The 19,893-nt window shown below is 34.9% G+C and overlaps 3 protein-coding genes and 1 non-coding gene across 5 annotated transcripts in view; 2 read left to right on the forward strand and 2 right to left on the reverse strand.

The window, feature by feature from the left end:
• The window catches only part of LOC111449221 (CCR4-NOT transcription complex subunit 1-like), a 27,261-nt gene extending 20,858 nt beyond the window's left edge, over positions 1-6,403 (forward strand). For both annotated transcript variants that reach the window (XM_023089034.1, XM_023089027.1), the window contains exons 40-51: positions 328-474; positions 567-698; positions 851-880; positions 965-1,111; positions 1,191-1,252; positions 1,599-1,752; positions 1,837-2,028; positions 2,111-2,215; positions 2,563-2,697; positions 2,928-3,164; positions 5,868-5,969; positions 6,080-6,403. In XM_023089034.1, coding sequence (XP_022944802.1) covers positions 328-474; positions 567-698; positions 851-880; positions 965-1,111; positions 1,191-1,252; positions 1,599-1,752; positions 1,837-2,028; positions 2,111-2,215; positions 2,563-2,697; positions 2,928-3,164; positions 5,868-5,969; positions 6,080-6,229 — 1,593 coding nt within the window. In that variant the 3' untranslated portion in view covers positions 6,230-6,403. The remainder of the gene's footprint in view (positions 1-327; positions 475-566; positions 699-850; positions 881-964; positions 1,112-1,190; positions 1,253-1,598; positions 1,753-1,836; positions 2,029-2,110; positions 2,216-2,562; positions 2,698-2,927; positions 3,165-5,867; positions 5,970-6,079) is intronic.
• Positions 6,404-6,999: 596 nt separating this feature from the next.
• Positions 7,000-8,736, reverse strand: LOC111453574 (protein transport protein Sec61 subunit beta-like). The gene is made up of 2 exons (XM_023094714.1): positions 8,611-8,736; positions 7,000-7,398 (listed from the first exon to the last, which is right to left on the reverse strand). Exon 2 carries the CDS (start codon positions 7,395-7,397, stop codon positions 7,149-7,151), a length of 249 nt encoding a protein of 82 aa, XP_022950482.1. The 5' UTR covers position 7,398; positions 8,611-8,736; the 3' UTR covers positions 7,000-7,148.
• An 874-nt stretch (positions 8,737-9,610) lies between these two features.
• Positions 9,611-9,683, reverse strand: TRNAA-UGC. The gene has a single exon. It is a non-coding gene; the product is annotated as a tRNA-Ala (tRNA).
• A 132-nt stretch (positions 9,684-9,815) lies between these two features.
• Positions 9,816-19,893, forward strand: part of LOC111453601 (structural maintenance of chromosomes protein 4) — a 12,339-nt gene continuing 2,261 nt past the window's right edge. The window contains exons 1-22 of the mRNA XM_023094750.1: positions 9,816-10,012; positions 10,119-10,208; positions 11,466-11,567; positions 11,719-11,895; positions 11,969-12,099; positions 12,827-12,905; positions 12,980-13,137; positions 14,180-14,255; positions 14,368-14,496; positions 14,560-14,704; positions 15,310-15,440; positions 15,815-15,967; positions 16,048-16,237; positions 16,775-16,908; positions 17,317-17,475; positions 18,041-18,349; positions 18,438-18,614; positions 18,848-18,931; positions 19,008-19,217; positions 19,295-19,384; positions 19,471-19,592; positions 19,679-19,831. Coding sequence (XP_022950518.1) covers positions 9,863-10,012; positions 10,119-10,208; positions 11,466-11,567; positions 11,719-11,895; positions 11,969-12,099; positions 12,827-12,905; positions 12,980-13,137; positions 14,180-14,255; positions 14,368-14,496; positions 14,560-14,704; positions 15,310-15,440; positions 15,815-15,967; positions 16,048-16,237; positions 16,775-16,908; positions 17,317-17,475; positions 18,041-18,349; positions 18,438-18,614; positions 18,848-18,931; positions 19,008-19,217; positions 19,295-19,384; positions 19,471-19,592; positions 19,679-19,831 — 3,149 coding nt within the window. The 5' untranslated portion in view covers positions 9,816-9,862. The remainder of the gene's footprint in view (positions 10,013-10,118; positions 10,209-11,465; positions 11,568-11,718; positions 11,896-11,968; positions 12,100-12,826; positions 12,906-12,979; positions 13,138-14,179; positions 14,256-14,367; positions 14,497-14,559; positions 14,705-15,309; positions 15,441-15,814; positions 15,968-16,047; positions 16,238-16,774; positions 16,909-17,316; positions 17,476-18,040; positions 18,350-18,437; positions 18,615-18,847; positions 18,932-19,007; positions 19,218-19,294; positions 19,385-19,470; positions 19,593-19,678; positions 19,832-19,893) is intronic.

Consider the following 19,893-nt stretch of genomic DNA (forward strand, 5'->3'; position numbering starts at 1 on the left):
TTTTTTTTTTTTTTTTTTTTTTTTTTTTTTTTTTTTTTTTTTTTTTTTTTTTTTTTTTTTTTTTTTTTTTTTGTAATTTTACATAGGTTGTAATCATACTGCCAGATGTAGATACTGCTAATTCATTTGTATGCTAGAGGTTGAAGTATGAAGCAACTGAGGATGTTTTAAGTTCTGAACTGTGTACATTTTTATAAAATGAGACATCTTTTTTTTAATCTATAATTAAAGACATCTTTTTTTTAATCTATAATTAGAGATAAGAGACTTCTTTTCAGATGAGGAAGCCGTGCTCCTATTGATTTTGGAATTTCATTGTACCTGTAGGTGTCAATATTATTTGCTGAATGGTATCGAATATGTGAGCTTCCTGGTGGTAATGAAGCCGCATTTAACCATTTCATACTACAATTACATCAGAATGGACTTCTGAAAGGGGATGATGTGGCTGACCGGTTTTTCCGTCTGCTCACGGTATGCTTGAATTCTTATTTTGGAAGAAATGTCTGTTCCACATTGAATCATAAATTGTTTTTTGCCAACTCACTGCATGCTGGTTAATGTAGGAAATTTCTGTGGCACATTGCTTATCATCAGAAGTAATTAACTCGGGTGCATTACAATCTCCACAACAAACACAGAATCTATCTTTCCTTGCAATTGATATTTATGCCAAGCTTGTATTTTCGATCTTGAAGGTGAGCTTAATAATGCCTTGATAAAATGTTGCCCCATCTGCTCCTTTGGCTCTTTCATTGCTCCTTTGATTTTTTTTTTCTTGCTTTTTTCCCCCTTCACTTCTTCCATGATGCTAATTTTCATCTGACGTGTTTCATTATTTTATTTTCAGGGATCTGGTAAAACTGCTCTTTTATCAAGGGTAATGAGCTTAAGAAATGCTTTGTGCTTTATTTATATTTTGCATGCTTGTTCATAACTTAGTATTCTATGCTGCATGCTTCAGATTCTGGCGGTGACCGTAAGATTCATTCAGAGAGATGCTGAGGAGAAGAAAGCATCATTTAATCCAAGACCATATTTTAGATTGTTTATTAACTGGCTTCCTGACCTTGGATCTCTAGAACCTATTGTTGATGGTGCCAACTTTCAGGTGTGAATCATTTGGCTCTAATAATTGCTCATCTCTTTTCTTCATGAATAATCTAGATTGTATGGTTACCATGTTGCAGATATTGACGGCTTTCGCTAATGCATTTCATGCGTTGCACCCTCTTAAGATTCCAGCGTTCAGGTAGTGTCTGTTCTTTCCCTTGCCCCACTTGATTTTTGGCTGAGAAAATAACCGTTGGATAGAAAATCAAATTTTGTAATTAGATCTTTACAAGTATCAATTCTAATGAGTGGAAGCTAGCATTTTTCTTCAAATCTTTGATATTATTCTGCATCAAAAATCTTCTTAGGAGCGGAAAAAAAAATCATAATTCAATATGGTGTGGCAGCCTTAACAAAGTTAATTTGCAATAATGATCGTGGGCTATATGTATAGATGCGTGTTTGTGGTTGCACTGATACGTTTTGTTCTTCCCTTCAATTTTCAACTATTGCAATTATGTAATGCTGGTTCATGCTTCCATCAGCTATGCTTGGCTTGAGTTGGTGAGTCATAGAAGTTTTATGCCAAAGATGCTTACCGGGAATAGTCAGAAGGGTTGGCCTTATATCCAGCGTTTGCTAGTAGACATGTTTCAATTCATGGAGCCATTTTTGCGGAATGCCGAACTTGGACCACCGGTTTGCCCTACTTTTTTCAGTCTTCAGTTTCATTACTTGCAGGATGTACCGTGGCATTTATTTATTTTTTCATCTACTTTGCAGGTTCATTTTCTTTATAAAGGCACTCTTAGGGTGTTGCTAGTGTTACTTCATGATTTCCCCGAGTTCCTATGTGACTATCATTTTACTTTCTGTGATATGATTCCTCCTAGCTGCATTCAGATGCGGAATATCATCCTTAGTGCGTTTCCTCGAAACATGAGACTTCCAGATCCTTCTACTCCCAACTTGAAGGTCTTGTCTTCATATTTTTGCAAGCATTTTGTCCATAGAAATTAAATTATGCGTTAGTAAAAAAAATGTTCCACATATGCAGATTGACTTGCTTGCGGAAATCAATCAATCCCCACGTATTCTATCAGAGGTTGATGGAGCTCTTAAATCAAAGCAGATGAAGGCCGATGTGGATGAGTATCTCAAGGTAATTTGTTCTTGCCCTTCACTGTTCTTACTTGCGAGAATGATTGGTTGGTTTCACATTTCTGAATTCAGGTAAAACAGCAACACAGTAGTCGATTCTTTTTTCCTTTCTGAACAAGACACAGACCTTTTAGTTTTTGTTGGTAGTTGGAGAAAGAACTAGCAATAATTCTTTTCTTCTGTAATTGATATATTATAATTATTCTTAGTAAAATTGTGAATATCTATTTTGGACATTATTTTGCTCTGCTGTCTATCCTCTATCTCCGGTATACTATGTTTTTTCTCATCTACATCTCCATTACCTTTCTCATAGTTCCTCCCTTTTTCTTTTCCTGCTCTCTGCAGACGAGACAACAGGGATCCTCGTTTCTGGCCGGTCTGAAGCAGAAATTGCTTCTTCCTCCCAGTGAAGCTGCTTCTGCTGGGACCCGTTATAATGTGCCTTTGATCAACTCCCTTGTACTTTACGTTGGGATGCAGGTACTTGGTTCTCTACCTTTCGAACTGTTCTTTAACTTGTGATCATCTCTGGCAATTACTGGTATTTTTTGTACTAGGCTAGCCATTTGAGGGCATAAATCAATTTATAGGGATCCCTTCTCTTGTGGCTTTGGTTCATATTCTGTTTTGAACTTTAAAGATTCCAATCTTTTTGTTTATTGGTTGCTAAAGCTTGAATTTGCACGCTTACTTTTACAATTGTTGTTCAGGCCATACAGCAACTTCAGGCAAGAAGTCCTCATGCGCAGTCAACTGCCAATACTGTTACCTTAGCAGTATTCTTGGTGGGAGCTGCTCTCGATATTTTCCAGACTCTGATTGTGGAGTTGGATACTGAAGGGCGCTACCTCTTCCTCAATGCCGTTGCAAACCAACTTCGTTATCCTAATACGCACACTCATTACTTTTCTTTTGTCCTCCTGTACTTGTTTGCGGAATCAACTCAGGTTAGATAATTCTGTTCGCAGTTCATTTTATACATTTTTGCCTGCTGGAACTGTCATTGGTTAGTGTCGAACGAATAGCTTTAATTTGAGGACTAATTGGTGTAATTAGTTAGTCACCTTTCCTATTTTTTGTTGTTTCCTTTTCTACTTCTTATTCTATAGAGAATAGTCAAAGATTTTGTATTATAAAAGGTTTATGCACTGAATAATAAGACAATCGAGTCGTATTCCTTACACTTAACTTGCCACATAGTATTAGAGCATTCCTATTCTGAAAATTTGATTATACCTAAATTCTACTCCAATCGGTGAAGCTTCCATTGCTACCAATCATTCACCATGACCAAGACCTGCCTAGTGGCATTCCCTTCTATTTGTTCCTCCATCATGTTAGAAGAATAAAAAAGATTCCATCATCAGTTGAGTAAGTCCCTATAGCCAAGAAGAAAGGTGGATTTCAACACGTATGATTGTCATATTGGCTCAATGGAAAAAACTTCTTCAAATGGTATTAGGTCGTGTGGACGAACCTTAAGAGGAAAAGGAAATTTTGTTGGAATATGACTAGCGAAGATGGATCCATAATTTACTGCATAGAGAAGAACACTACATAATGTCAATAGTTCTGAAATTTTATGGAGCCATCCATCAACATACATGTATATTTTTACAGAGCACTCAAGCCATATAAGACTTCATCCATCAACGATACATGTATGTTTAAAATATGTTTGAGTTTTGACAAGTCTCAACAACCAAGTCCAAGTACAAATCATCCTTCAAAAGAAACATCATTCCTAGACGAAATAATTTTCCTTTTGAGTAGAAAAGTGTAGATAAAGTCTTATGCTTGACTAACAACACGGTGTAGATGCATTGACCTTTGTTGTAGAGAAGAAAAAAACAACATAAAAGACAACCAATGGAAGAGTAACAAATACAATTTATGGTATACTCACTCCAAGTAATCGTGACACACAATGGAGAGTTGTTGGAAGTTGAATGGAAAACCTCCTAGACGTGAATGAGAAAATCGTGGAGGCTCATAGAATTGTGTTTGGGAAAACAAGAGAAAAATGTTAAAAAACACAAGCTTCCATCGCAAAGGAGTCCAAATCAGAGCAGAAGCCAAAAATCATGGACGCTAGTACATTCAATAATGAAGAGATTGGATTGTGCTCTTTGACTTAACAAGTCGTCAAGGTAATACTATTACCTTGACGATCTTAGGTAAGCCTTCATTTACCTTTTGTAAAAATCCTTCAAAGCTACTGATCACATGAACCTTTCACTCACAATTTTTCAAAGCATATAGGCATACCCAAGTAATCGAAAAATTATTGTGGAAAATGGGACTAGTTCCATTGTTGCAAAAATATATGATGTATACTCTCTCAAACCCTTCCACTAAAACATGTTCTACATGTCCCATAACTATCTATCAGTCTCATTTCTATTCAAAAGTTTGCCCATGATTGCCATTGTAGTAGTATTTTCTCCTCGTTATGTTATGTTTTTCAAGATCAAGTCTTGAGACGGATGATTGGACATGTTAAAGAATTGAATGACCAACTCTACTAACAATTACCTAAGAGAATAACAAATCTCGCACTTTGTGTCATTTCTTAGTTCATCCAATATATATGTACTTTTGGTTATTTCACCTTTGCACGGTTTATCCCTCATTCAAAGTTTTAGATTTTCATTGTAATGCATATTATGTAGATCTAGCTCATCTATATAAGTCAATTTATGCATGACCCACGACAGTCTCATCTTTAAGAAATTAATCTAGCTCACAACCGACCTACATAGTGTACTTAGTGAGCGCAATTAATCAATTTATGCATGACCCCGGAGAGCCTCACTGTTAGACAACATATAAAGTATTACATTAGTTGAAAGGAACTTTAGGAATAGGAAAATTTGTTCGAACAGAATAATTTCCTTGTGCCAGACCAATAGTTTATAGAAGATCTTCTACATTGTACTTTTCTTGAAGCTAACATGGTGACGTGGAGGAGTAAAAAACAAAGTGTGGTGGCTAGATCATCTATCGGATTAGAATTATGAGATATTGCATTAAGACTATGTGAGTTCTCATGATTGAGGATAATCCTTGATGACTTACCAATTAGGGGAGAATGCTTGATAAAGTTGTATTGCGGTAACAAATCAATCACCACAATTGCTAACACGATAGGTCAAAGCATATTGAAATTGATTGACATTTTATTAAGGAAAGGGTAGAGAAGGGGATAATATGCTTGAGTTGTGTTGACTTTAGCTTGAAGAGGTAGGGATTGTCAAGCTATCGTAATAGAATAGGTCTCAACAATAATGGCACTCTCCGGATTCAACGGACAGATGAGCCAACAAAAAGACTTCACAATTTATTGTTTCATGGGTTAGTATCTAAGCTAGAAATGGATGATATCTATCCTTCCGCTTAGGAAGGAGTGTCGTAGGAATATTCTTAATTTGAGGAGTAATTGATGTAGTAAGTCAACTTTTCTGTTTCATTTTCTGGATTGTTTCCTATTCTCTAGAGAATGAGGTGTTTTTATATTGTAAAAGGTCTAGTACTTCTAAATAATGTTAAAAATGTATATATGACAATATACCTCAATGTCGCAAACAGTTGCAACTGTTAGTAATATGGGACATCAGTTATAATTTAAGTTTGTTTTGGAACATGGGCAGGAAATTATCCAGGAGCAGATAACAAGAGTGTTGTTGGAGCGCCTCATTGTTAATCGACCTCATCCATGGGGTCTACTGATAACATTCATTGAACTTATCAAGGTAAAATCCCACCATAGTCCATCCATGTTTGATATTTTTAGTCGTTCATGTTTCAGTTTTTACATGATAAAAATTGTTTCCTGAGCGAGAAGCATGTGATATGTTTGCAGAATCCAAGATATAACTTTTGGAACCGGTCCTTCATAAGATGTGCACCAGATATCGAAAGACTATTCGAGTCTGTGTCTAGATCCTGCGGTGGCCCAAAGTCTGCGGACGAAAACATGATTCAAAATTGGGTACCTGATACCGCTCACTAATTCATCTGTTTGTGTATATTATTTGCCTGTCTTGTACACAGTATTTATTTACTCCCATCTAACAATTGTAGTTCCCATTGAGCAATTGTAGTTCCCATCTAACGATTGTGGTTAATTCACCTGTAAATAGTACTTTTCTCATTAAAAGTTAAATATGATTTGGAATTTCTTTGATGCCTGGCACCAAGGTGCCTACTTTTGCACCGTCATTTTCTTCTTTCTTGAGATGTGTTAATGGATTCCTTAATCTTCGCCCTCGTCTTATTTATTTATTTATTGTTTCTTTGACCCTATTTACAAACTCGAGCTATTCTGATATGAAAACTATTTTTATGGTCATACTAATGTGAAAGCCATTTTTATGGCCATACTAATGTGAAAGCCATTTTCAGGCCAAACTGGTGTGTGAGTATTTTAAAGCCAATACTAATGTGGAAAATATATTCGTGTTGGATTTTTTTTTTTATGGAATTATTTTTATTATCATTTCTAGGTCAATATTTATAGGAAAAAAGGAGCAATGATCTATTTTCTCAAGAAACAAGAACAAAAAATAGGAAAGGACAATATCTATATTTGAAAGTAGAGAAGCTTAAATTGAAAAGCCTGCTGAATGGAAACCACTCTAAACAAATCTGATTCCATTCAAGAATCATCCAGAAAAAGTGTCTTCCTGGAAGCCATGTTGCAAACTTGCAATAGGTTGCAACAATATGCAACGCTCCCAATTTCTAAAACGTCAAGTCAGCCTATTACTTGCAATAAGTAAATCACAACCAGAACAGAAATCTTTCATGCTAAAGAACTAGTAACAAAAATGGAAATTTGTTTCACTGTAATGAAAGGAGAATTCAGATCAAAATTAAACTTTAGTCTCATTGCATTTAAATATTCAATACTTAATCAAGGGCAAAACCCACTAGGCTTCTCTTCGCACGAAGTACAGCTTTCCCATAACATGGAGAATGGCAACAAACGCAATGAAACCAATGCTCATGACGAGTACAACGTTGGGGGAGATCTTGAGGCCAGGAGCATCATCCGTGTAAAATTGCAGCATTGTTCCAGCTGCCCCTCCAGATGTACCTGAACTTGTCGTCCTTCTCCTGCGCATGCTGGCAGTAGCTGCCGCACTTCCTCTCTGGGGAGCTCCTCCACCTAGTGCCATTCTGTATTGGCAAGGAGTACACAATGTTAGAACTACCAAGACGACTCAAGGAGTAAACAATGTTAGAACTCCCAAGACGACTCAAGGAGTAAACAATGTTAGAACTCCCAAGACGACTACTGACTAAATGACAACGATTAATTAAACTGTTCGGATCCTCTATTTAACATTTCTCAATCAAATAAGAACAATGCAGGCTCGAAGGAATATTGACCTGTAAATTCTTTCCTCAAATCACAAGATATGGATGTCCATTATTTAACAAAGCCCTAACCGAAATCATACCAAATACATAATGGAGGGGAGATCACAGTCCCAACCTCTTAAAATCCTAGCATGAAAGTGGGTTTAAAACTTACCAAACAATATAATTTGAAACCTCAAATAGAGGCACTATGTAATGAAACAAACTAATAGACCATGATTTGAGATTTTTAATTTGCGACTAACTCATTTGCTTGCAACAATTGGAAAGAAAAATCAGAGATCATGACTAACAAATATACCAAATTATGCATGAAATCAGAAGTTTATTTGACCAATATTGGCTTGAGGATCTAAAAACCTACACAATTCTGGATCAGCAAGGCATAAAAACCTGGGACGTGCAAATTGAAGGAAAAACAAACCATTCAACAGAAGTTCAGACAATTTCCGTAAATTGCAACCTATAGCAATCCATAAGTTTCAGAAGCCAACAAACAACTTCAAGTCTTAATTTTTCATAACAGCCGCCATAAACTCTCACCAAACAGAACCAAACAGAGGAAGAAACAAATTGAAAGAGGGGGGTGGGGAGGGAGAAGAGGGAGGTCTGTTGTTTTGCAACAGAAAACCCAGATGGAGGAGCGAAACGAACCTTACAAGATAAGAGCGATTTCAGTTCAATAAATCTTTGCAGAAAACTCATAGATCGGCTAAATTAATTTCCAACAAACTAGGCTAAATTAATTTGCGTCTTAGATATTAATATGAAGCAAGATCTGCAAACCATCCAAAATCTGTGAGACACAAAAGGCAGGCAGGAAATTGCAGTTCGTACAGAAAAAGAAGAAAAAACTATAAATCTGGCGTGAAACGAAACGAAGTCAAACCCTAATCAAATTAATTCTATGAAAAAGAATCCGAAACAAGATCGAGATCTGGTTGATAAAAGTAGAAGGAGGAGATCTTAACATTACAGAGAAAGAAAAGAGATTGAATCAGAGGAGAACTTGCCTGAGTCAAATTCGAGTTGGGATCGGCAGAGCCTCCAAAGGATAGGTTTAATGTTTGAGACGACGAAGAGAACAAATGCCAATGCAAACATCTTTCCACCTATTTTTATTTTATAGATTTTGAGGCGCAGATTGTAATTGACCGTATTTTCAACCAATCGTTGTCAACCACGTGTCATATTCTACCACGGGTTCGGTTCTCGGTTTTTTTCCTAAGCCGAAAACCTATGGGTTTATCACTACTCACTTTGATCTCATGCCTAAACCGAACCAAATCAGTTAGATTCGGTTCGGTCTTCCTCTTACTCAATTTTTTTTTCGGCTACAAAGCAAAAAAAAAAAAACATAAAATAAAATAAAATAAATAAATAAATAAAAGATAAATTTTTAAATCAAAACATAATCTAAAATTAAATAAGTCCATTTCTGTCGGACTCTCCATTGACTTTGACTCTTCATCATTTCATCATTTTAGTTTTCAAAATTGACAATTAATTTGTCTTGTTAGAGATTTGTTCCCCACCCATCTTGAGTTGTAAACACTTTGTAGTCTTCTATTTAAATGATTCTTGATTACCTAGGATTTATTCCTATGTACAGTTGGATTGAGATTTTGAACTTCCTCCATCGGTTGGTTATAGAAACTTGAATTGGGAGTATTGATTAAGCCTTCGCTACCTTGGTGAAACTTGTGGGTATTGATCGAGGAGGGGTAGGAATCAATTTGGTGGATTATAGCTCACGAATTTGGAACAAACCGGTGAGTACTATTACCTGTCACACCAAGAGCTTCAAACTCAAGTTTCCACCGCCATTGAAGGGGCTCTAAACACTCACTCCAATTATAGAATAAGCTTCCACTTTGATCTTTCCAAAATCAACATGAATCTAAAATAATGAAATCTATCTGTTTCTCACTCAATTGCCACATTAAAAACAAGACATCAGGACTAATTCCAGCCCAGCACGCAAAAAAGTTCATCAAAAACTGAATTATGGAGATGCGGGGTATCGAACCCCGTACCTCTCGCATGCAAAGCGAGCGCTCTACCATGTGAGCTACATCCCCTATTTGTTAGATGTTGTTTATTATATTATATGTAAGCAGATTTATCATCTGATTTCTGGGTCGGACCGCTTTCAATACAACGGCCCATACTTTCTTTTTAAAATGGGAGTGTTCATATGTTTCCCGCCTAGGAGCTGAGCCTTTTTCTCATTTCGAAAGGGGAGGGAAGCTCAGACACTATGGGTTGCGAAGTGGCGGATGAGATCATGGCGGGAAGTGCTGATTCTTCCGCTGGAAGATCCAGAGGTCCGAGGCTCTTCATTAAGGAAATGGTTTTGAGAAACTTCAAATCGTACGCCGGTGAGCAGCGCGTTGGACCCTTCCATAAGGTTCGTCAGCACTAGAGATAGGGTTTTTTTTTTTGTTTTGGTGCTTAGAATTGTTGAAATGGATGACTGAATTCATCTTCTCTTCCTCTGATTTTTCTGGTTTCAGAGTTTTTCTGCGGTGGTTGGACCCAATGGCAGTGGAAAAAGTAATGTAATCGATGCCATGTTATTTGTCTTTGGCAAGCGAGCTAAACAGGTAGGTCAAACGATCTGAAGTTTTTTATGACTATGGAATATTTTTCCCTTTAAATTTCAGGTAAGATTTCAGGTAGTTGGAATGGGGAAGCACAATGAATTGAGCCAATTTTCGTTGTTATCTAAATAAATCATGTACTAAGAGGAAATGTATCTAGTGTAGCTCAGAAATATATCAGGTGTTGCTCATTAAATTCTTTGTTTGTAGCAATTGACTAACTTCCTACTGGCAACAAGTGCGATTAGCATCTAACTGGGGTCTGATTTGTCCTTTTTTTAATATTTTTTAATATCTCATTTCTAGAAGCTTGATACCGTGAGTTTTCAATTCGTTATTTTTTGTTTGAACAAGAAACCAATGATTCGATTTGTTAATTATGAATGGGAATCTAGGTGTTGGTAAAATAGTGAAGTGCACTCAAGCCTTCTGTACACTGTAGTTCTGTCTTGGAGGCCAGGAACTCAACAATGTTTATAGATAGAACCTTCTGAAGAGTGGCAAAAGTACAATATGGCTCAAGGTGTTAAAGCTTCAACATTTGTAGTAGATAATGTCATATTTTCTTTCGGCGTGGTGCATCCTCTTTTTGTATGTTAAAATTTCAATACCTAATATATAAAGTCACCTAAGTTTTTAAGTGCACTCATATATGTATCAGTCTATTTGCATTTAGTTATTTTGAGGCACAAGCATGTTGTTTGCATAGATTGGAAGGAAAACAGTCATATTTCGATGAAAAATGAATCGTCAGCTTTTAATGTCACAAATCCTGAACCAGCTTTTGTACTTATAATAACATGCTCCTTGGGCTTCTTTCAGTGCATGCACGTGAGCGAGTCTGTATCCAATTTGTTTGAAAAATGAGTGTTTGATTATGTGAAACCCTTGGTCTCCAATAGATGCATTTTTCATCTAGATTTCCGTTCAAAATGACATCGCTTTTGTCTAATTTCCATTGTTCCATTCGTCAAGTACTGTCACAATGAGGATAACTCATATCTTCAAGGATTCAGCCTTGAGGTCTAATGTTTCTTCTAAATATTCCTGAATTTTGGGTAAATATTGAGAGTTGTTGCTAATAAACTTGATTCTTATTGCTTTAAATAGAGTATATATAGAGGAGGGACAGAATAGTCACATATGACTATCATTCTTACATGTATACAAACTCCACAACATAATAATGGTGCATTCATTGCAATGGAAATTGAGTTATTAAATTCCCCTAGTTTTTTCTAATGGCAAATTGATGTGCAGATGCGACTCAACAAAGTCTCAGAGCTAATTCATAATTCTACCGATCACCAAAATCTAGAGAGTGCAAGTGTTTCAGTTCACTTCGAGGAAATAGTTGATTCGGTAACTATTGATTGACAATTCCTTCTTAACTATTTTATGGCTTGCATGTTCTTAAAATGTGTTGTTTTTATAGAATTAATAATTTTTAAAATGTGTTGTTTTTATAGAATTAATAACTCATTTTGATTTATGTTGTTGACTAACTTTGCAGGATAATGGGGAATATGAAGTTGTTCCTGGAAGTGACTTTGTTATAACCCGGGCTGCCTTTCGTGATAACTCTTCTAAATATTATATTAATAATCGTGCAAGTAACTTCACTGAAGTTACCAAAAAATTGAAGGGTAAAGGAGTTGATTTGGACAACAATCGCTTTTTAATCCTTCAGGTTAGTCCAATTTCATTGTTTTTATTCTTGTGGTATAATTCTATAAAATGTGATATATCTTTGGTTTTATCAGGGTGAAGTCGAGCAGATTTCACTGATGAAGCCAAAAGCTCAAGGACCTCATGATGAGGGATTCCTTGAATATTTGGAGGATATAATTGGAACCATCAAATATGTTGAAATGATTGATGAGTCAAACAAGCAGTGAGTGTCTTTTTCTTCAAGTTTATTTGGTGGATATAAGTCTATCAAAAATCTTGCACTGTATGCCATTATTCTGTGAGTGTTGCTGTTCCTGCTCTTGGGGCATAAACAATCTTGCACGAACAAAGAGCGTTTACATTTACAATTTGATTAGACTACATATATTTTTCTAATACCTAATGTACACTAAATTTTAATAATTTTCAGCTCATCTCACGTATAGAATACTACTTAGAGCACCTTTGGGGAAAAAAAAAAAAAAAAAAATTGGAAGTTGAAGAGATAAAATACCTTAGAAGGCTCAAATTGGTTGCTAGAAGTTGTGAATTTGTATGCTCGAAATGTTAGGGATATAAAAAGTAAGACATGGGAGAACAAAGGTCACTCGATATCTATTCCACTTGATGAGTATTATTTACTTCATCAAGCTTCTTTTAAAACTACATAGAGAATAAAAAAGTTCACTCACAATTTAATTTCAAAGAAAATTCTTTAATCCTTAGGGATAGAGTTAAAGAGAGGAAATAGTTCGTGTTTATATTAACTATTTCCGTAATGTTGGACAATTTTTTTAATCAAAGTCTGTTATTTTAAAAACTCAGGATCAAAGGATTGATGTTATCTATATATTTATCTCTTCCATTATAGAGATCCACATTAATATTTTATTTTTTTTAATTTTTTGGACTTTGACCATTGTATACATTGTTTGTAATTGGTCTTATAGGCTAGAGTTCCTCAATGAAAAACGTACTGGAGTGGTGCAAATGGTTAAGTTAGCTGAGAAGGAAAGAGATGGCTTGGAGGTAGAGTACCCTTACATACTGAAAACAATTTTCGAATATAAAAACAAAACAATTTTTACATGTACACATATCAGGATGTCAAGAACGAAGCAGAAGCCTACATGCTGAAAGAATTATCACATTTGAAGTGGCGAGAGAAAGCCTCTAAACTAGCTCACGAAGATACTACAAAGAGAGTGACTGAACTTCAAGATGAAGTGTCCACCTTAGAAGCAAATCAGAAAACTGAGCGGTTCTTTCTTTATCTCTATCTACTTTAGCTCCTCATTTCTGTTGGACTCTATTATATTTGCGAAAAAATCTAGATTTTACCCTTCTACTTAGTTGAATAAGAAAAAATTAGTTTTAATTTCATCAAATTGAATCTTGAGCTTGAAAAAATTGTATAATTAATGATATCTATTAGTTGAGCTTTTATGCTTTCTTGCAAAGATTTATGGGTAGTTATTAGTTTCTTTTAGCTAGATGAGATTTCTTTTTATAGGTATGGATTATTTTGGTTGTGTTTTCCTTTGAAACATGAGACGAACTGCAGTAGCCTTTTGAAGCTTAAATGCGTTTGTTTTGTCTTGGTGAGGCAAATAGTACAAAAAGGTATATAAATTTGTTTATATAGATAATGAAAAATTAATGAAACAAGAGCATTGTAATAATCTTTTTTCATTTTTAAGAAACAGAGAGTGAATTGAGAATATTTCTTAATTTTTGGTAAGACTTTAAAGAGAAGTAAAAGTGGAATTGCAAAAGGCTTTATTTTGTGAGATACACCGTAGAAAAATATGTAAATAATATTAATCTACGAAATTTGAACTTTCTTATTTGTTTGAAGAATTGAAGTGCCCTTGGAGAATTTCGTGGGAACTGCGCCTAGGTGCACTTTTCAAAATACCTACTGCTTTCGTTTTTTTTAGTGTGGGTCGGGCATTTTGATGTTGGTTTTAGCTACCCGTTTACTTGTTCACTTTGTAATTAGGTTCAAATGTTTGTATGGTTGGGCTTGGGCATTTCTTAGCTTGATTTAAGGTGAATTTCTTATTTGAATCTACGTGATTATTGGTTGGGTTCTGAGCAATTTTCTAATTTGATTTTTATGAGGTATTAATTTTACCACTTACTCCAGTTAGAGTTGGGTGGAATGATATTGAAAATTTTAGCATAAAATTGATTCATTAAGCTCAATATTTTGTAATAAATGATTTTTCTGGCCCAACAAATGAAACCATATTAGTTTAGATTGGAAATGTCTATAGTGTATGCTAATTGTCGTGTTGCAGGGAAAAGATTCGTGAAACTAGCAAGGAACTGAAGGAACTTGAAGCTGTGCATGAAAAAAATATGAAGAGAAAAGAGGTTTGTTTTAATTTCTTCCAATTTTTTCAGACTCAAGTTCTTTTTGTTTGACCTGATTTTAAGATGGGATTTTGTTATATGACCAATTTATACCTTGTAATTGTGCATCTAGGAATTGGATGATGACTTGCGAAGAACCAAGGAAATGTTTAAGGACTTTGAACGTCAGGATGTTAAATACCATGAGGATTTGAAGCACATAAAGCAGAAGATTAAGAAACTTAATGATAAGTTTGAAAAGGTGTGGAAAATGTCCAATTTGTATTGTGTATGTTCATATATCTGATCTTGCCTTTTATTACAGGATTCTACAAAAATTGACGACCTAAGAAAGGAGTGTGAAGAATCAACAAGCTTGATTCCGAAGCTTGAAGAAAGTATTCCACAATTGCAAAAACTTCTTTCAAAGGAGGAGAATATATTGGAGGAGATTCAAGAAAATTCAAAAGGTAGTTATATTTTTCAGTAAATATTTTAGATCCTATGAAATTTAAATTGATTCCGTAGCGTTACCAAGAGCTAGCGAATATTGTTAAATTGTTTTTGTATACTAAGATTCAATCCCTATTATAATTTTTTTTTGTTAATCGTGAAGATTTGACTACAATGGAACCTCCTCCCATTAAAGGAGAAAAGGGTGTTGTGAAGAGCATTGTCATCATTGATTCGTTAACATTGAAGTTTTATCATTTTATTTCTTTTCATAAATGTAACTTAACTAACTTCAATTCTATCCATTCTTTGTAAAAATAGAGTTTTGTTCGAGGAAATGAGCAAGGCATTTTGCATGGCATGTTAATTCATGAAACTGATAGATAGTGTTTGAGGGGTATCTTGTGTTTGTTTTGTTAACCATGCAAACCTTATTTCTTTTCAACAGATTGAAAGTCTATAAAATTCTTTTTTTTATTTTTTATTTTATCTTCCAATCTTAACCTTAAAGTCTAATTTTTCTGTTCTAGACAAAATTTGCAGAGGTTGAATATTTGTCCGTGCTAATGTTGCAATTAACATTTTTTAATTTTGTTCCATTCTTTATTTCATTTGCTTCTAGTTCAAATTGAGATGTACCGCTCAGAGTTAGCAAAAGTTCGTGTTGAATTAGAACCTTGGGAAAAGCAACTGATTGAGCACAAGGGAAAACTTGAAGTCGCACGTACTGAGAGTAGACTATTGACTGAGAAGGTAAACTTATCGCTCATGCATTTCTTGGACTACACAGTAATGATTTAATGTCCATTACTCCTATCCTTAATAGCTTTTTTCTACTTCACAGTGAGGCCTCACATTTGCAGAAATCTTCTCAAACTAAAGTTGACTATGTCCGTTTTCACGTATATAATTATTAAGGCTGCAACTTTCTAGTCATTTTTCTTATATCATTGATGATATCTCTTTTACTTGCAGAACAAGAAAAATACAAAAAATAGTTATAAATAAAAAAGAGTCATTATTTGATAGATTAATTCTTTTTAAAAGAATATGACTGTGGGCATATCTTTTAGGAAATGTGGAGTTAGAATTCTATCTTATTGTCTGAATTGTGGCGATTGTTTCAGCATGAAGGTGATCGTGTAGCTTTTGATGATGCTCGCAAGCAGATGGATAACATACTGAAAAGCAAAGAAGAAAAGTCTTCTAGCATTGAACAAATTAAAAATGAGCTTAAAGAGAGAAAGTTGGAATCCTTGAAAGCTCAAGAAGAAGAACAAGTACTTGTTTCAAGAGCAATTTTCTATTGTTTTCTTTTATGCTATGGTAAATGATGAAAGATGCTTCATTATCTTTTCAGGAGTGCATCAAGGAACAAGAAACACTTATTCCTTTAGAACAGGCTGCTAGGCAGAAGGTTGCAGAACTTAAGTTTGTTATGGATTCAGAGAAAAGCCAGGGATCGGTCCTTAAAGCAATTTTGAAGGCGAAGGAATCTAATCAGATTGAGGGTATATATGGGCGAATGGGGGATTTAGGTGCTATTGACGGTGAGTTTTCTATATTTGTGATATTATTCTTTTGATGCAACTTTTTTCATATCTTAAACCTTCCTTGGCTATATATATCATAATATAATTCTAGGCATATAATGGTATTGTCAAGCCTCTTGTACGTGCTTTTGAAAATTTGTGTAACATAGATCACTATGCTTTCTAGTAGTATTGGCATATGAAGTCATCGGAATATGATTACTTTATGATAAAATTAGGTTTTATTTATCAATAACGGTACATTGTTCTAGGGAAGAACTATAGAGCTTCCCTTCTCTCCCACTAAAACCTACCACAAAATAGCCTACTAAAAAAGATACCCTTCATCTCTTTCCCCCATTCCATATGCACAACACAACACCCATTCACCTAAAACAACCAACAGGCCCGTACTAACTAATTTGTAACAACTTCCTTTTCCCTACTGTCTTTCTCACACGCCTCCTTCTACAATCATCTAGCACTTTACTTCTTATGTCTTATCTTTTCATTCAAAATATTTGTAGTTTTGGTGTAATTATGTTGTATTTGCAGCCAAGTATGATGTTGCGATATCAACCGCTTGCCATGGACTTGATTATATTGTTGTGGAAACATCTGGTGCTGCACAAGCATGCGTTGAATTGTTGCGAAGGGAAAATCTTGGTGTTGCAACTTTCATGATATTGGTAATACATTGCTTCTCACAGTGATATGTAGAACTTTATTCTTCTAAGAAATAATTGGTCTCGTTCTTTTTAGCACCTTGAGGAATGAACTTAGTTAAGAATTATGCGCTTGGTAATTTGATGAATACAAGAAAACTCTACTTTCAGATTTAGGCACAACATAGACACGATATATGGCATACAACATGACGCATCTATGATGACATGTTAATATCTAAAATTCTAGATCATGACCTGACATAAGCATATTTGTTAAACTTAAACGTATATATATTTTAAAGTATATTGTTTGATGATTTTCATGCTAAAAGTTTGTTAAGTCTTTGATACTACTGTACTCATCCTAACAAGTTAAAGCATATAATTTGAAATTGGGAATAATGGCTCTTCTTTTATTTCATTGTGCAGGAAAAGCAGGTCGATCATTTGTCAAAGATGAAGGCCAAGGTTAGCACTCCCGAAGGGGTTCCTCGCCTTTTTGATTTAATTAAGGTACAAGATGATAGGATGAAGCTTGCCTTCTTTGCTGCCTTGGGGAATACAGTTGTTGCTAAGGATCTTGAGCAGGTTTGTTCTCAGTACTTTATTCTACATTATGGAATTTTTAACATTTTTAAGTTTAAACTGCCAGAGATAATGCACATGTTCAGAAAAAAACTTATTTGAGTTGATAGGTGTACAATGGATACTGTAAATTGAGTTTGAGTAAGTATCTGCCTCTTCTATCTGGTAACTTCGTAACTTGTTTGGACTTTGAATGACCAATTAATCATTCAAAATTTCTACAACGTCTCTGCTTCAACTTTGCATATTATGATACCAGCAAGAAGTATTTTCTAGAACTGAGCGATAAAGGAACAACATTTGTTACATGAAAATAGCAAGTGCTTCATTTTTGTTTATTTAGTTATTCTTGAGACATGGTTCTGCAAACAATGATCTTTGTGACACGAGTGTATCCTTGCCATCATATTCTTATTATTATTTTGATTAAAAAAATGAAGGATATAACCGTTCTAGGGAACAAAGAATTAAAATTGGGATAGAATTCTTTGCTAACAATAATTGCTCATTGAAGTTTATTTGAGTTCTAAACTTTTAGTGAGGTTTTATGTTGCTTCATTCTACCTAGGCAACACGAATCGCATATGGTGGTAGTAGAGATTTTCGACGTGTTGTTACTCTTGATGGTGCCTTGTTGGAGAAATCTGGAACCATGAGTGGTGGGGGAGGTATGCCTAGGGGTGGTAAGATGGGTACATCAATTCGATCTGCCAGTGTTTCAGGAGCAACATTTGGAAAAGCTGAGAAAGACCTTTCAGAAATGGTTGATGCACTGAGCAAAATTCGCCAAAGAATTGCTGATGCCGTGCAACGTCACCAAGTGTCAGATAAAGCAGTGGGACAGTTAGAGATGTCATTAGCAAAAAGCCAACAGGAGGTAGTTTTACTGAAGACTCCTCACTTTGTTGTCTTGATAAATATAGAAGTTATTTTAACATGTTTTATTTCTGCTTTTTTTAATGCAGATTGACAGTTTGACTTCACAACATAGCTATCTTAAAAAACAATTAGGTTCCCTTGAGGCTGCATCGAAACCAAAAGATGATGAGCTCAAGCGATTACGGGAGCTAAGGGATATTATCTTGGAAGAGGAGAAAGAAATTGATAGACTTATGCAAGGCTCCAAAACGCTTAAAGAGAAGGTATTCTAGGAGCATCCCTATATTTTCTTCTACAGATTGTTTTTATCTTACTATGATGCCCATTGGGTCAAGTCTAATGTCAATAGATTTATCTAGCATATCTGTCACTCTCATGGTTGATATGTATATTTTAGTGCTGTGAAGCTTGTAACATGAACTATTTGTTTCAGTTTGTTCAAAATGGCTTCATGGTAATGGTTTTCAGTTTGCTCATGCTTTGTCTCGATTCTTAGGCTTTAGAACTTCAGAGTCAGATAGAAAATGTTGGTGGTGAAAGATTGAAAGCTCAAAAGTCCAAAGTGAATAAGATTCAATCTGTAAGTACATTTATTACTATGGAATATCCAAATAACCAAACTACTTGTCAGAGATTCATGTTTTGTCCCTTTGTAGGATATTGACAAGACCGGAACAGATATCAATCGCTATAAAGTTCAGATAGAAACAGGCCAAAAAACAATTAAGAAATTGACAAAGGCTATTGAAGAATCAAAAAAGGAGAAGGAACGACTTGACGAGGAGAAAATTAATTTGCAGGGTAAATTCAAAGAAATAGAAGTGAAAGCATTTGCAGTTCATGAGAAGTTCAAAGAGATAGAAAAAGTTAGTTGTTTACACATCCCATTCTATGCAATTCTGTAAGCTTATTTCCTAAATAATTTTGTACCCTTTATGTGCAGCTTATTCATCTGCAAGAAGAAGTCTGCGACACATCCAAATCTAATTATAATAAAGTGAAGAAGACTATGGATGAACTTAGGGCATCAGAGGTTCGCCCTTACAAGCCTCCGACTATTTTCTTTATTTGCATCATCGTAGAATGAGAATCAAAATTGAAAGGTTGTTTGTTACATAGGTTGACGCTGACTACAAACTACAAGATTTGAAGAAGTTATACAAAGAATTAGAGCTGAAAGAGAAGGGTTACAGGACAAAGCTTGATGATTTGCATGCTGCTTTAGCAAAGCATATGGAACAGTAAGTAAATTTTGAAAGATAAAGAACATTTTACAGTACGTTTTTTTTTTTGGGATGAAGAATTAGTATTGCATATCTTGTGGCAGAATTCATAAAGATCTTGTTGACCCCGAGAAACTTCAAGCAACTCTTGAAGAAGACAATGTTGAGTGTTGCGACCTGAAAAGGGCTCTTGAAATGGTAACGCTGCTGGATACACAACTAAAAGAAATGAATCCGAACCTTGATTCAATCACCGAGTAAGACTACTCATTTTGAGTTTTTTTTTTTTTTTTTTTTTTTTTTTTTTTTTTTTTTTTTT

The sequence above is a fragment of the Cucurbita moschata genome, unplaced genomic scaffold (assembly GCF_002738365.1).
Source record: "Cucurbita moschata cultivar Rifu unplaced genomic scaffold, Cmos_1.0 Cmo_Scf00001, whole genome shotgun sequence".
Classification (NCBI taxonomy): domain Eukaryota; kingdom Viridiplantae; phylum Streptophyta; class Magnoliopsida; order Cucurbitales; family Cucurbitaceae; genus Cucurbita; species Cucurbita moschata.